Genomic DNA, 13,760 nt, shown 5'->3' with positions numbered 1-13,760 from the left:
TGACATTTAAAAGATTTTGATAATTCCGTTCTAGTTACAGCCTACTTTGGACTACGGCAGCAAAAGTTCATACCAAATGGAAATAAAAGAAGCCTATTTCCAAAATAATAACTATGTTATTTTAATGACAAATATCATAATAATATAACATGTAGTTGAATTACCTAATGTTCGTGAAATAATTGACCTTATTACCTACACATTTTTCTATCATTAGATTCAGTGTCAATAACAAAACAAAAATGTTTAATAACAAATTACAAATAAACACAAATTATTTTATAAACACATACCAAAGTAAATAATTATAATTACTCATTTCATTGTCATAACATTTACAATACATAATTGAATTACATAAAGTTGTGTAAATAATGACATATTATGTAACATGAGGTTTAATATTGAACTTGCCCTCAATTACCAACGATTAAGTTATGTAATTTAGTTACATTATTGTATGTGTAAAATGAGTAATTTTTATATTAAGTATTTAGTTAGAATAATTGACATTCTAGAGATAATTGTAAGACTGAAGAGCTCGTGGTTTAGTTAACAACAGCCGCGCGGATTTCTAAGGTTAAACTACGCTTGACAAGGTTGTTCTTTGGATGGGTATCTTATACGAGTACATATCAAGTTCCTCCGTAAAAGTTATTAGTTCCTCCGTATTTCTGAAGGCACCTTAATTTGTGAGTCTCGGATGGCATTTGCAAAGCTCTTTGACAGCCGTTAACAATAATCAGAAGCTTGAAAGTTTGACAACCAGTCTTACACAAGAGTATCATTTTACAATCCGTGATATAATCCAGGTAACTGGGTAGTGGACGCCCGATAGGCAGTTGCTCCATGTAAAATACTTGTATTCAGTCTCACCAGTAATGGTATCTAATCTTCTCAAAAACCTAAGTCCCTTTGATACTCGGTCGCTGCTACAATTTTTCTCACATCTTCTCATCTCATTCAATATCTTTTCTGCAATAACACAAACCAACACCTAAAAAAAAAGCGTAACCACATGCAATAAATAAACCTAATTGCAATCCAATATCGCCTTTGACCTTTAGTACCGATCCAAATTGTAACGCAAAACAGGTTCTAAATAGAATCATCTTGGTATCAATTATGAAATGTAAGGTATTGAAGTAGATCGCAGCACCAAGTATATATACTGTACTGATATGATGAGGTTATCAGTCGCATCCACAGCTTCTGTGTAGCAAGTTCTTACATACAAACAAACATGAAACTGGTAAGGCGTTATACAAAAGTATACTTACTATCAAAAACGAAAGTCTATGATAGTAAAGTATCTGCTTACCCCCGGCTTCTGAGTACATATAGCGGTAGTTTATCTATTCCGTAGCGCTTTTTAGATGAATTTTGACACTATTGAATAAATAAACTACCGCTAAATGTACCTCAGAAACCGGGGATAGTTCTTTTATTTCTTTAAAGCAGATTATCTTTAGAAAGACGGATTTAGAATAATATTTTATGATTGTTAAGTTACAACAAATGACAATTACTTCACTTTGATACTACTGTCACTGTTTGACTGACTAGTTCCAGTAAGAGAATCTCCCGTTACATCCATCTATCTATCAGTAAATTAAAACTCTGGGCGACTCAAAGTCTGTCAAAACATAGGCAAATTTGCTTTTCAAATCGGTATTAATTTATGATCATTAATTCATTGTTGCTTCACTAGGTGTGTCAAATAAAGCAATTTGAATTGATTTAAGATTACATTAGTTCTATTTTTAACACGAGACAAGTAAAATTTTATCTTTATCTTTCAGTTAATAGTCGTCTGAAATATGTTTAACAGGAACATTACTTCAAGGCTTTATACTCATAATGCATTCTTTCTAAACGCAAGTAATAATCATAATACAAAAGTATTCGTAATTGTTTGTTAGAAATCACTTAATCAACATAAGCAATCGTTGCATCGCGAATTAATGTTCAGATTTGTTAATTTCTTTCCTCATTCTGTTTAATTTTGTCCAGTATATTGTTGCAACTTTCACATCAGAAGAACAATTTTCTTATTGTTATTGTGATAATGTTACCAATAGAATATTAATTTGGTTTTGTAATAAAATATTGACATCTTTTCTTTTTGCAGTTCATCGTCTTAGCCGCTGTCACTTTGGCGCAGGCCGCCAAATTGGATCGTGTGTACCTTCCACCTAACGCACATGCATCAGCAGGCTCTGGTAACTTCCTCCAGACTCCTCACCAGTCCAATGGATTCCACGCTCAGAGCACCAACGCCTACTCCGGTGCCTCCGCCTCCAACACTTACTCAGGTTTCGAAGCTCGTCCCGAGCGCGCTCAGGCTGCTCGTGAAAGGAACGCCGCTATCCTTCGTCAGGACAACTCCAATGATGGAGAGACATACTCTTACGCTTACGAGACTGAGAACGGTATCTATGCTGAAGAGAGCGGAGTGGCCACCAATGGTGTTCAGGCTCAGGGCGGATACTCTTACACTGGTGATGATGGCCAGGTCTACTCTGTGAAGTAAGCTTATTCCTTCTTATTAAACTATACCTTATATGAAGCACAAAGAAGCTCAAACTAATACAATTTTTATTCTCCAGGTACACGGCTGACGAGAACGGTTTCGTGCCACAAGGTGATCACCTCCCCACTTCTCCTCCTATTCCTGAAGAGATCCTGAAGGCTCTGGAGCAGAACGCCCGTGATGAGGCTGCTGGCATCTTTGATGATGGTAATGGCATTGGCATCCAGCTAAAGTTCCCAAAAAAATTATGTCTCTGGATTCTTTACTAAACTCGTATTTGTTTCCTCAGGAACCTACGCTGAGGCCAAATACTCCGGTAACGGTCAACAACAGTACTACAACAACAACGCTCAGGCCATCAACTACAACAGGAACTCAGCTGGTGTTGATAAGGCGTACCTCCCACCGCACGCACAGAGAAACAACCAAAGGAACGGATATTGAAGACTGATAAATAATAATTACGAATAAATATTGCCATAAATTATTTCTGTCTTTTTTATATACTATTTCTTTCCTTGTCATATTGATATCAACAAGTATTCTTAAGCCCACATATTTAACAATATTAATTATCTACCTATTGAGTAGATAGAGATAGTAATTAGAGCTTTTTAAACATTTGCAAATCTACACCTAGATATTATATTATATTTTTTTAGTAATAAAAATATTACTTTTTCGGTCTGGGTCTGAATTAGCTGCACATAAATGGTTATAATTTAAAGACACTAAGGGGGGTCTTCAGGCATAACACATGTAATTTTTTGTTCTTTCAACTTGAACGTGGATGCTCGATGTTCACTTTTGGCCATAATTTCCATGATTCTTTTTGTTTTTTCCGGAAATGCAGACTTTAAGGAAGATATTATATTTACATAATTGGCAACTCTTAGTAGTCAATCTAAACTCGTTATTCAGCGAGTTTTCTAGGCAGGTACAATACTAGAGCAAATAAAATAAGATATTTTTATGAATATTTTTTTGCATTTACTATAATATTTTAATGTGTATTTGAAAGACTATAAATATTAATTTTAGTTGTAATTTTTATCAAATGCCTCGTGTATGGCTAAACCGCTTTCATAATAAAAGTGCAATAATTACAGAAAGTTTAAGAAACATCATTAACATAAAAAATATGATATATGCTATTATTACGTAATTTATTTGTCACTAACTTTTGCCTGCGATTTTGGCCACGGCCAAAGGTTTCCCTGAGTAAATATGAAAATAAAAATATCTATCCTGTCTTCAGCCGCAATACGTATGAAAATGCCTAAGTTAGGCCCTTTTCTTCAGCTATCTTCACGCAAAATTTCATCAAAATCCAGTCAGTAGTTTTCGAGTAAATAACAGACATCCAAAAAACCATTCACACAAACATTCGCATTTGAAATGTTAAGTAGGACTTACCTAATCGATGAATAGATTAAAACAAAAGATAATGTCTTAAATGGTACGGATACTGCCTAATATCGAAATTAAAGGTCGATTATAACATGATTTTTTTGGTATGATTATTTTTACAGCACATGACTAAAAGGGTACTGAGAAATTAATGGTAAGCTAAGGCAAATGTTAAAGGTTAAAATCCTAACAAAAGTGTCTATGACTTTAATTCCAGAAATAATAAAAATTGTGGAGGAGACCCTTCTTCAGACCGGATTTCACGACTTTCTTCGAGTTTCACGGCTTATTGGCAAGTGTCGAATGAAATATCTGAAAGATAAAGCATGTCAGCAAGTTTACGAAGATACCTGGGCTAGACTAATTGATACTACCTCTATACCAGATACAGTGAAACCAAGAAAAGGGCCCCATTTTGTTACCGTTAAATAATTTTATGCGAGTTTATTTTGTTTTGCTTCGTGGCGATCCTGGCTTTACGCCCAATTCAGCCAATAACACAATATTAAATAAAATATATTTAACAAATATTTTAAAGTCGTATTTTTCGAATTCTAAGCAACCATATTGAAACAAAAGTCTTTATACGAGTTCTTTAATAGTTTTTAAATGTGTTCATCAATTCGCACTTGGCCGCTATGATAACCGTTTTGTAACTAAATTATCCCACTTCAATAAGAAAAACCTACTAATCGTTTTGCCTGACGTGAGGCATGACACGCTAGCCATTATTTTTAAATGGTGGCCAGCATTGAAGGAAACTCAGAAAAAAAACTGAACTAATGACAGGTGGTTGGATTAGCTACTACTAGTACAAAGTAAGTATTCTTCCCAGTACATTAAAATTTATAATAGAAAACGAATGCACCTTATGGCGGCTAGTTCCGTACCAATCTCTATTTCAGAAAATCTATTACCCACCGTAGAGCATATCAGTTGTCATTGCAGCTTTATGAGTTTGACTATTAATAGAAATAAAAGTATAATGAGTGTACTATCTACGAAGCCTTAACAAAACCTTTGAGCTGGCACTATTTCATACCAAAGTCTTTGATGAGTGTCAAATACTGAAAAAGAACTAAAGATTGCCTTTACATGATTTCTGTGGTAATATAACATGGAACAAAGGTAAACGCACCCTTTCCTTCCACATGAAACTAATTAAAAAAAAACCTATTTGACTGTAAAACAACAAGTGTATAAAGAAACGAGAGTTAGGAGCTCAAGGAAAAGTTTTCAATCTCCTTTATCTATCTAGACCAATAGTTTTGGATAAGATGCATAAATATTGGTAGGTCATCGGAAGCATCAATTATAACTACGTGCTCGGCAAAAATTGCATCAACAGCAAAACAATGACTATGAACACCCATCGAAATATATTATGAAATGTAGACTAATAAAAAAGTAAATCTAGAAACTAAACTAGTTCAAAATCAATCAATATTGACCTTTGACTGATGCATTACCGATCGTAATCAATGTAATAAGCCCCACCCTGAAGAAACAGGTTGAACAATTAGACAAGACCATCTTTAAAATAATGTAGCGATTATGAAACTAATAACACGTTACGTTGAAGTAGATCGCAGCACCAAGTATATATACTGTACTGATATGATGAGGTTATCAGTCGCATCCACAGCTTCTGTGAAGCAAGTTCTTACATACAAACAAAAATGAAATTGGTAAGATGTTAACAAAAAGTGTATTCGCAAAAAAAGAACGGTAGAAGATTCGCCTTCTCTCAAGGCCGTTCGAGGTCATGACTGAGCATTTCTGACTAATGCTCCCGTATTACGAAAGTAATTACATGAAATTGTAGTAATTGTTTCTTCTTTATAGATCAATTACTTGATTGGCAGCTCAATAGTCTTCTCGCAGAAATATTTGTGAACGTGTTTTGCGAAATGTTTAATCTATTTTTTTGTCTTACAGTTCATCGTATTAGCTGCCGTGACTTTGGCGCAGGCCGGTCAATTGAACCGTGCTTACTTGCCGCCCAACGCTCGAGGATCAGGCTCTGGCAGCTTCCTCCAAACTCCTCAGCATTCTTCTGGATTCCAACAAGGAGGATTCAATGCTCAGAATAACAACGCTTACTCTGGCGGCTCCAATGGATACTCCGGCTTTGAAGCTCGTCCTGAACGCGCTCAGGCTGCTCGCGAAAGGAACGCTGCTATCCTTCGTCAGGACTTCACCAATGATGGAGAGACTTACTCTTACGCTTACGAGACTGAGAACGGTATCTATGCTGAAGAGAGCGGAGTGGCCACCAATGGCGTTCAGGCTCAGGGCGGGTACTCTTACACTGGTGATGATGGCAAGGTCTACTCTGTGAAGTAAGTTTCCGTTATCTACGACCCTATACATATAGGAACTGGCATAAGATCCAACTCCTATTATTTGTGTTCTAGGTACACCGCTGACGCCAACGGTTACGTCCCACAAGGAGATCACCTCCCCACTTCTCCTCCCATTCCTGAAGAGATCCTGAAATCTTTGGAAACAATCGCTCGTGCTCAGGCTGCTGGCATCCCTATCGAAGGTAAATTATTAAAGAAAGGCTTTTTTTAAATATTGAAATTTGTAGTTTATTTATTTTATTTTTTATTTTTATCTCTGACTAATTTATGATATCTTTGACTTTTTATCTTTAAAATTAAGCCTATTTAATAAGCCTCAGCTTATCAAACAGGCAAAATTTTCGAGACTTATGTGATCTTATTTACCAAACAGAATTTCTCATTTGTTATTTCAATTCAAACTACTAAATAACTTAGCAGCAAAGGTTGATTACCTTGTTAGTAATTGCAACTGGCTATCAACTAAAACAACACATTTCTTGCAATTTCAGGTGCCTACGACGAAGCCCAGTACTCCGGTAATGGCCAACAACAGTACTACAACAACAACGCTCAGGCCATCAACTACAACAGAAACTCAGCTGGTATTAACAAGGCGTACCTCCCACCGCACGCGTAAATTAATGTTTAATTAAGACTGCTAAGTGTTAATTTGTATTATGAAATAAAGTATTTAATTTAAAATAATATTTCTGTGTTTTTCATACCTCTGTTATTTTGTTATGTTTTGTGGATTGACCACATAACACAAGCATTTTATATGGTTATTGTAAAGAAGATATATTAGCCGCGTTAGTGTTCAATAAAATAAAAAATATGATTGGTTTTCAGCAATCAATATCATTCAATTATTTACTAATAGTTGCTGACAAGACAACATCAAAAGTAGAGGAAAAGAGAATCACAACACTACGCATACTGCCGTTGAAGACGTAGGCTATCGAAAATAGAGTACAGATACAAATAAATTGTTACAAAAAATACTTCGCAGATAGATTGATTTTCGAATCGGTGGTCCGCTAGTGTCATCCGCTAGCGCTAACATGTCTCCTAGCTATCATATTTTGCTTTTATAAACCACTATTTCCAATAATACTTCTCTACAATATATAAGACATTCACGACACAAATTAAGTCATTATTTTTCAATGGAAGTTCAAAGAGATTAAAGTTACACAACATATTATATTGTATACTTAACTTAATGGTTGTAACATTGAGTATGAACCTATTGAACTTGACCAATGAACTTGCTGCAAAGCAATAAATCTTTTACATTTTGAGGCTTTTATTCAATTCTTTGCTTTAAGTTTGACTTGAATTTACAAGCGGTAATAGTCAAATGTTACGATATAGTCCTACAACTCAACAGAAAGTCTTGAATTGCACGATTTACTAAGATTAAAATTTATCAAGAATAATTCTGCGTACTTCCAAAATTACGTTATTGTATCAAACAGGGCATTGTAAGCTCGATAAGAAGTGATGTTTTAAATTTTGTATTTTGTGTACCTTGCATAAAAAATTCTCTACTAAGATGGCGGACTATAGTTAGTTTAAGTTTAATTTAAGCCTTTGTGAATCATAAACATACTGAGTAGATATTTCGATTTCTATAAAATATTTTTAACAGAAGCCCGAAGTTTTCAGCTAGACTTTAGCAATTTGTTTAATCCCATACTTGGGACCAAAAGTAACACTTTTGTGTGCTTAAATGCCAATTTGTTAATAGGGTAACGTGAGTGTATTACATACACTTCTGCCTAAGTCTTCAGGTATAACAGGTGCGATATTATGTACCTATGTAAGAAAATGCTAAACAACAGAATATACAAGTTAAAGTATTGCAATATTTTCAGTTAGCAACCCAACACTATTATTTAGCTTCTTGGATTCATAATCACGTTCAATTACTTTTACTGACCTGGAATTCGAACTCTGTGCTCTCAAACCAACAAGGTCATATACCACTAGGTCAGCAAAAAAAGGATTCACTAAAGTGTTGATACATCGCATCTTCAATCAAATATTGCTTAAACAAAATTGATAGAAATAGGTCTAAGTAATCTGCCCATCAAAAACTTATGCAAGATACTTAAAGTTTGTTTTAACAAGATTACGTCAGATTTATTCCAAAGATGTATATTATATTATATATTTATACGCCTACATTTCCTTTTACGTTTTTGAAATAGAAGCTAATTAAAATGGGTCTTGATTTCTGCGTAACACTTGAGAAATATTTTTTTTATAAAATTTACTACGGTATATTTTGATTACCGTTAACGATGTGTTGCCCACATAAGATAAGTATTAGTTAAAGTAACAGAAAGATGTCGGTACAGAACAAGATGTTATTATACTCTTTTTGTTTCATTTCATGTGACGGATAAGTTTTCTGAAACTTTTCAACGAGTCGTTAATTTAGCCCTAAAAGTCAAATTTATTAAAAACCGATAGGTACGTTATCCAATGCTTAATTAGGATTATTAACTCGAATTAAGCGTTTATCATTTTGCAGGATCACTAGAAATATCAAAGTTTCAGTCAAATATTTATTTATTTATCTAATAACAGTCTTCAATATCCGTTCCTTTGGTTGTTCCTTTGCGCGTGCGGTGGAAGGTACGCCTTATCAACACCAGCTGAGTTCCTGTTGTAGTTGATGGCCTGAGCGTTGTTGTTGTAGTACTGTTGTTGACCGTTACCGGAGTATTTGGCTTCAGCGTAGGTTCCTGAGGAAAGAAATACGAGTTTAATAAAGAATTCAGGATCATCAATTCTTTAGCAATGTTAGCTGGATGAATGTTTACCATCATCAAAGATACCAGCAGCCTCATCACGCGCGTTTTGCTCCAGGGCCTTCAGGATCTCTTCAGGAATGGGAGGAGAAGTGGGAAGGTGATCACCTTGTGGCACGAAACCGTTCTCGTCAGCTGTGTACCTGAATAATAATTAAGTATTAATTAAACATTCTTGGAAGACTTGGTCTTTTGGTATAGGGCGGAATATTCCTTACTTCACAGAGTAGACCTGGCCATCATCACCAGTGTAAGAGTAACCGCCCTGAGCCTGAACACCATTGGTGGCCACTCCGCTCTCTTCAGCATAGATACCGTTCTCAGTCTCGTAAGCGTAAGAGTAAGTCTCTCCATCATTGGAGTTGTCCTGACGAAGGATAGCGGCGTTCCTTTCACGAGCAGCCTGAGCGCGCTCGGGACGAGCTTCGAAACCTGAGTAAGTGTTGGAGGCGGAGGCACCGGAGTAGGCGTTGGTGTTCTGTGCGTGGAATCCATTGGATTGGTGAGGAGTCTGGAGGAAGTTGCCAGAGCCTGCTGATGCACGTGCATTGGGTGGTAGATACACGCGATCCAATTTGTCGGCCTGCGCTAAGGCGACAGCGGCTAAGACGATGAACTGAAAAAAATAAGGAAAAGTTTGAGTGCAGCAAGAAACAGCATGATTGAGAGAGAGGTAAAAAGAAATCTATTTGTAAGCTGAATGTTAATAGCAAGGCTCTATTTCTTTTAAGCCATTAAAGTATAAGCTCAAAACTGCCATTTCTACAAAAAAAAAATCGAAATGACTTTTCGAACAACCTAATAGTTAGTCTTCAAAGCTTATCTTGTACCCAAACGAAACATTGGGTAGGTAGATCATTAGTAAAATGATCTTTATACATTTTTTAGCTTAAACTCTTAAAGCAATTCACAATTGACCTCAATTCTCAAATCGAATAGTAGGCGTGTCTTCTACTAACATTACCAAAAAAATATTTCTAAAATATTAACATCTTACCAGTTTCATGTTTGTTTGTATGTAAGAACTTGCTTCACAGAAGCTGTGGATGCGACTGATAACCTCATCATATCAGTACAGTATATATATACTTGGTGCTGCGATCTACTGCAACGTAACGTGCTATTAGTTTCATAATCACAAATGCCGTGTAAAGATGGACTTGTCTAATTGTTCAACCTGTTTACTGGTTAAGAATTGATAGACGAAATTTTGTAAAAGGTTACTTTTGCCTGCGGTTTCACTTGCCTTGTATTATATTTTGAAGTTGTAAATGTGTAACAGAGAAAATTAAGTTTTTTTTAGGGGAATTTTTTTAACCGGTTTTCCACATTGATTAAGTATAAAAATTTTATTTTTTTAGAATATGCATTTTTCGTAAGCATTGTACAATTTTTTTATAAATTTATGTAATTTTTCAAACGTTTCGGAAAAGCTGGTTGCTATATAATAGAAAATAAAATCAATAAACATCAGCTTTTCTTTTGGGTAAATAGAGAAAACGAGACACCGAGGAGAATTTCGAAAAAGTAATCTTTTTTTTTTGATTCCGGGTCCTCATTTATTTTTGAAACATCATCAAAGTCAATTCAGCAGTTTAAACATGAAAGCTTCACAAACAGACAGACGGGTTTTCGCATTTATAATACAATCGCATTACTTATACCTATGAAATAAGTGTATTAAGTATGTATTACCAGTATTGCAGAGGTCATAATTAACGTGGTTCGTATTGATATTGGACTAGTTTAATTTAATAGATCATGGATCAAGGTTCCGTATCTTCCGAAGCTTCAAGGGTGATGTGAAAGTAAGATTGATATGATTTCAATTACATTTGCTTTGTACTTCCTTATTATTTATTTGTTGGTTTTATTTTTGCGTTGCTGGGTTTGTAACGATAAAATAATTACGAGTACTAGAGCCAAAATACAGTTTCCTAAAACGACTGCCCCCGTGGCGCAGTGGTTTAGGTTGCGATGCCACTACCATTCCAACGAGATCGTGGGTTCGATTCCCACGCGGAACAAAATTATTTGTACAATCCACAAATAAATTGTTTCGGGTCTGCTTGTACTTTGTGTCTGTTGTTTGTAAAAGTCCCCGCGACACAAGAGCGGTTCTTAGTGCGGGAGTTGTCTTTCTTCTCTTGTATTATTAAAAGAATTTCAGGATGTTTTGCCAGCCCGTAGATATATTACATACGTTTTCCTAATTTGTCGTCATATTATACGTCATATTTTATTTTTACGTCATATTTTATTTTTACGTCATATTTTTCTTAAAGTTATCGATTGCTAACTTAGCAATCGATAACTTTATTTTTAACTTGAAGAAAAATATGACGTAGTTTTGTTTCGTTTCTCTCCAATTATCTCCATTAAAACTGAAAAGCTAAAAATAGAAAATTAATGTGCCTGAAATATTTTTATGCGAAACTTCCTACAAAGAACTCACATAAATAGCTATAGTTACCAATTAACCTCTTTTATTATTCGCGTTTCCTTCCCGCTATTTTAGTGCACTTCGTGAGTATTCATACATACATAATATCACGCCTATTATAAAAGTGCAGGCAGAGGTGTAATTCACTTCTTTCTTCACGTTTTACCTTGAACAACGTTAGTGCTATTTGATAGGGGGCAAGCCTATTGGCATACACCGACGACGTCATCAAACTTCGGGCTTGTATTGAGAAATATTCAAATACCAGAGGCCGCCCGCGACTTCGTCCACGTAGAAACCCTTCCCGTGTAAATCACGATCCTTCGGGAGCTCCGGGACAAAAAGCTAGCTTTTGTGTTATATTGGGTCTTCAGCTACCAGTATACCAAATTTCATTGTAATTGGTTCAAACGTATTTGCATGAGTATCTAACAAACATCCATACATACTTGTAAACTTTCGCGTTTATAATATTAGTAGGATAAATTACCAGTAGAAATGACTAGTGCTTCGCCCATCCTAGGAATCGAACCTGAGACCTCATGATGAGCAGCCGGTTACACTATTGACCACCTCACTGAGGCAATCGAATTCTCACAAGTATTACTATTCAATAAATAATTCACTCTCTATTTCTAACATATGGCTAGTTACTTATGACCTTTAGTTACATATAGAGATGCACTACTTCTGTTCCAAATACGACGGTATCTGTAGTTTAATCTCTTGATTGATTGGTTACTTTAGTCGTGAGTAGTTTGAGACGGTCATGTACAGTTGCGCTTACTATGACATAAGCATCCCCTAAGAAAGGATGTTGATAAATTCCACCACTAAAGAAATAAAATATGGAATGAAAGTTTGCATAAAGCTTAGATTTTCGGCTGATTGAACTAAAATTAACCTAGATTCACACATAAGATTATTTTTACTACAGGAAACCTCTTAACGCGGACGAAGTCGCGGGCGTAAGCTAGTTCTAATATAAATTTCAAATGACCCATAGTACTTTCCGCGACCCGGGAATCAAACCCGAGTCCTCATGATCAGCAATCGGTAACACTATTCACCACGTCACTGAGGCAATCAAACTGCTACGAATATTCTATTCAATAAATATTTCACTCTCTATTACTAACATATGGCTAGTTACTTATGACCTTTGGTTACATATAGAGATGCACTACTTCTGTTCCAAATACGACGATATCTGTAGTTCAATCTATTGATTGATTGGTTACTTTAGTTGTGAGTAGTTTGAGACAGTCATGTCCAGTGGCGCTTACTATGACATAAGCATCCCCTAAGAATGCATATTGATAAATTCCACCACTAAATAAATAGAATAGGCGATGAAAGTGTGTATAAAGCTTAGATTTTTGGCTGATTGAACTAAAATTAACCTAGATTCACACATAAGATTATTTTCATTACAGGAAACCTCATAACGCGGACGAAGTCGTGGGCGTAAACTAGTTCTAATATAAATTACAAATGACCTATAGTACTTTCCGCGACCCGGGAATCTAACCCGAGACCTCATGATCAGCAGTTGGTTTCACTATAAATGACAGTGCCACAGAGGCAGTCAAAAAGACTTTTCTATTCAATAAATATTTCACTCTCAATTACTTAAATGGCTAGTTACTTATGACCTTTGGTTACATATAGAGATGCACTACTTCTGTGCCAAATACGACGGTATCTGTAGTTCAATCTCTTAATTGATTGCTTACTTTAGTCGTGAGTAGTTTGAGACGGTCATGTTCTTACCGGTCGACAAGTGATCAGTAAGTTAAGCAACCTTTATCCGGTAATTCCAATGATGGTGGACTGCGCATTTTAACTGAAAATGAGTTAAGCAATTTTTGCGCTATAATTTCAAAAATGCATCACTGACGGTAAAATATAAACCAAACCATTCCATGCTTTGTTTGGCTACAATTTTATTGATGAAGTCCCGAATTACAAAAAACAATTGCAATGATATTATGATTATGATAGTATCTCATTCAATACTTAACTTGAAATACGTATGGGAATCATTTTGGTATAGTGCAACGAGACTGTCATAGAAGGTGACAGCCATGCAGTGAAAAATGATAGGTAACGAGGAAGACGTTCCATAATATAGTCCATAATCTTTCAAACTGGCATGTGCTAGTCGAATATTAAGTACATTTTTCTACTGAAACTGTTATATGAAT

At 35.4% G+C, this 13,760-nt stretch overlaps 3 protein-coding genes across 3 annotated transcripts; 2 read left to right on the top strand and 1 right to left on the bottom strand.

The window, feature by feature from the left end:
- The first annotated feature begins 1,202 nt into the window (after window positions 1-1,202).
- LOC142979921 (uncharacterized) lies at window positions 1,203-3,007 on the top strand. The gene is made up of 4 exons (XM_076125153.1): window positions 1,203-1,252; window positions 2,132-2,529; window positions 2,610-2,740; window positions 2,823-3,007. Exons 1-4 carry the CDS (start codon window positions 1,244-1,246, stop codon window positions 2,975-2,977), a joined length of 693 nt encoding a protein of 230 aa, XP_075981268.1. The 5' UTR covers window positions 1,203-1,243; the 3' UTR covers window positions 2,978-3,007.
- A 2,517-nt stretch (window positions 3,008-5,524) lies between these two features.
- LOC142979944 (pupal cuticle protein 27-like) lies at window positions 5,525-6,990 on the top strand. The gene is made up of 4 exons (XM_076125183.1): window positions 5,525-5,631; window positions 5,882-6,285; window positions 6,361-6,491; window positions 6,801-6,990. Exons 1-4 carry the CDS (start codon window positions 5,623-5,625, stop codon window positions 6,926-6,928), a joined length of 672 nt encoding a protein of 223 aa, XP_075981298.1. The 5' UTR covers window positions 5,525-5,622; the 3' UTR covers window positions 6,929-6,990.
- Window positions 6,991-8,833: 1,843 nt separating this feature from the next.
- Window positions 8,834-10,161, bottom strand: LOC142979913 (uncharacterized). Its single transcript, XM_076125142.1, has 4 exons — window positions 10,108-10,161; window positions 9,329-9,726; window positions 9,123-9,253; window positions 8,834-9,044 (listed from the first exon to the last, which is right to left on the bottom strand). The coding sequence occupies exons 1-4, from the start codon at window positions 10,114-10,116 to the stop codon at window positions 8,890-8,892; spliced, it is 693 nt and encodes a 230-aa protein (XP_075981257.1). The 5' UTR covers window positions 10,117-10,161; the 3' UTR covers window positions 8,834-8,889.
- Between the last annotated feature and the right edge of the window lie 3,599 nt (window positions 10,162-13,760).

The sequence above is a fragment of the Anticarsia gemmatalis genome, chromosome 17 (assembly GCF_050436995.1).
Source record: "Anticarsia gemmatalis isolate Benzon Research Colony breed Stoneville strain chromosome 17, ilAntGemm2 primary, whole genome shotgun sequence".
NCBI lineage: Eukaryota > Metazoa > Arthropoda > Insecta > Lepidoptera > Erebidae > Anticarsia > Anticarsia gemmatalis.
Note: the sequence above shows the minus strand (reverse complement) of the source record. Positions and strands in the feature narration are given on the sequence as shown.

Excerpts from the sequence above, each read along its gene's own strand:
- LOC142979921 (XM_076125153.1), top strand. Across the intron at positions 2,530-2,609 it reads GGCCAGGTCTACTCTGTGAA|GTACACGGCTGACGAGAACG; the intron begins GTAAGCTTATTC and ends TTTATTCTCCAG. Across the intron at positions 2,741-2,822 it reads TGCTGGCATCTTTGATGATG|GAACCTACGCTGAGGCCAAA; the intron begins GTAATGGCATTG and ends TTGTTTCCTCAG.
- LOC142979944 (XM_076125183.1), top strand. Across the intron at positions 6,286-6,360 it reads GGCAAGGTCTACTCTGTGAA|GTACACCGCTGACGCCAACG; the intron begins GTAAGTTTCCGT and ends TTTGTGTTCTAG. Across the intron at positions 6,492-6,800 it reads TGCTGGCATCCCTATCGAAG|GTGCCTACGACGAAGCCCAG; the intron begins GTAAATTATTAA and ends TTGCAATTTCAG.
- LOC142979913 (XM_076125142.1), bottom strand. Across the intron at positions 9,254-9,328 it reads GGCCAGGTCTACTCTGTGAA|GTACACAGCTGACGAGAACG; the intron begins GTAAGGAATATT and ends ATTATTATTCAG. Across the intron at positions 9,045-9,122 it reads TGCTGGTATCTTTGATGATG|GAACCTACGCTGAAGCCAAA; the intron begins GTAAACATTCAT and ends TTCTTTCCTCAG.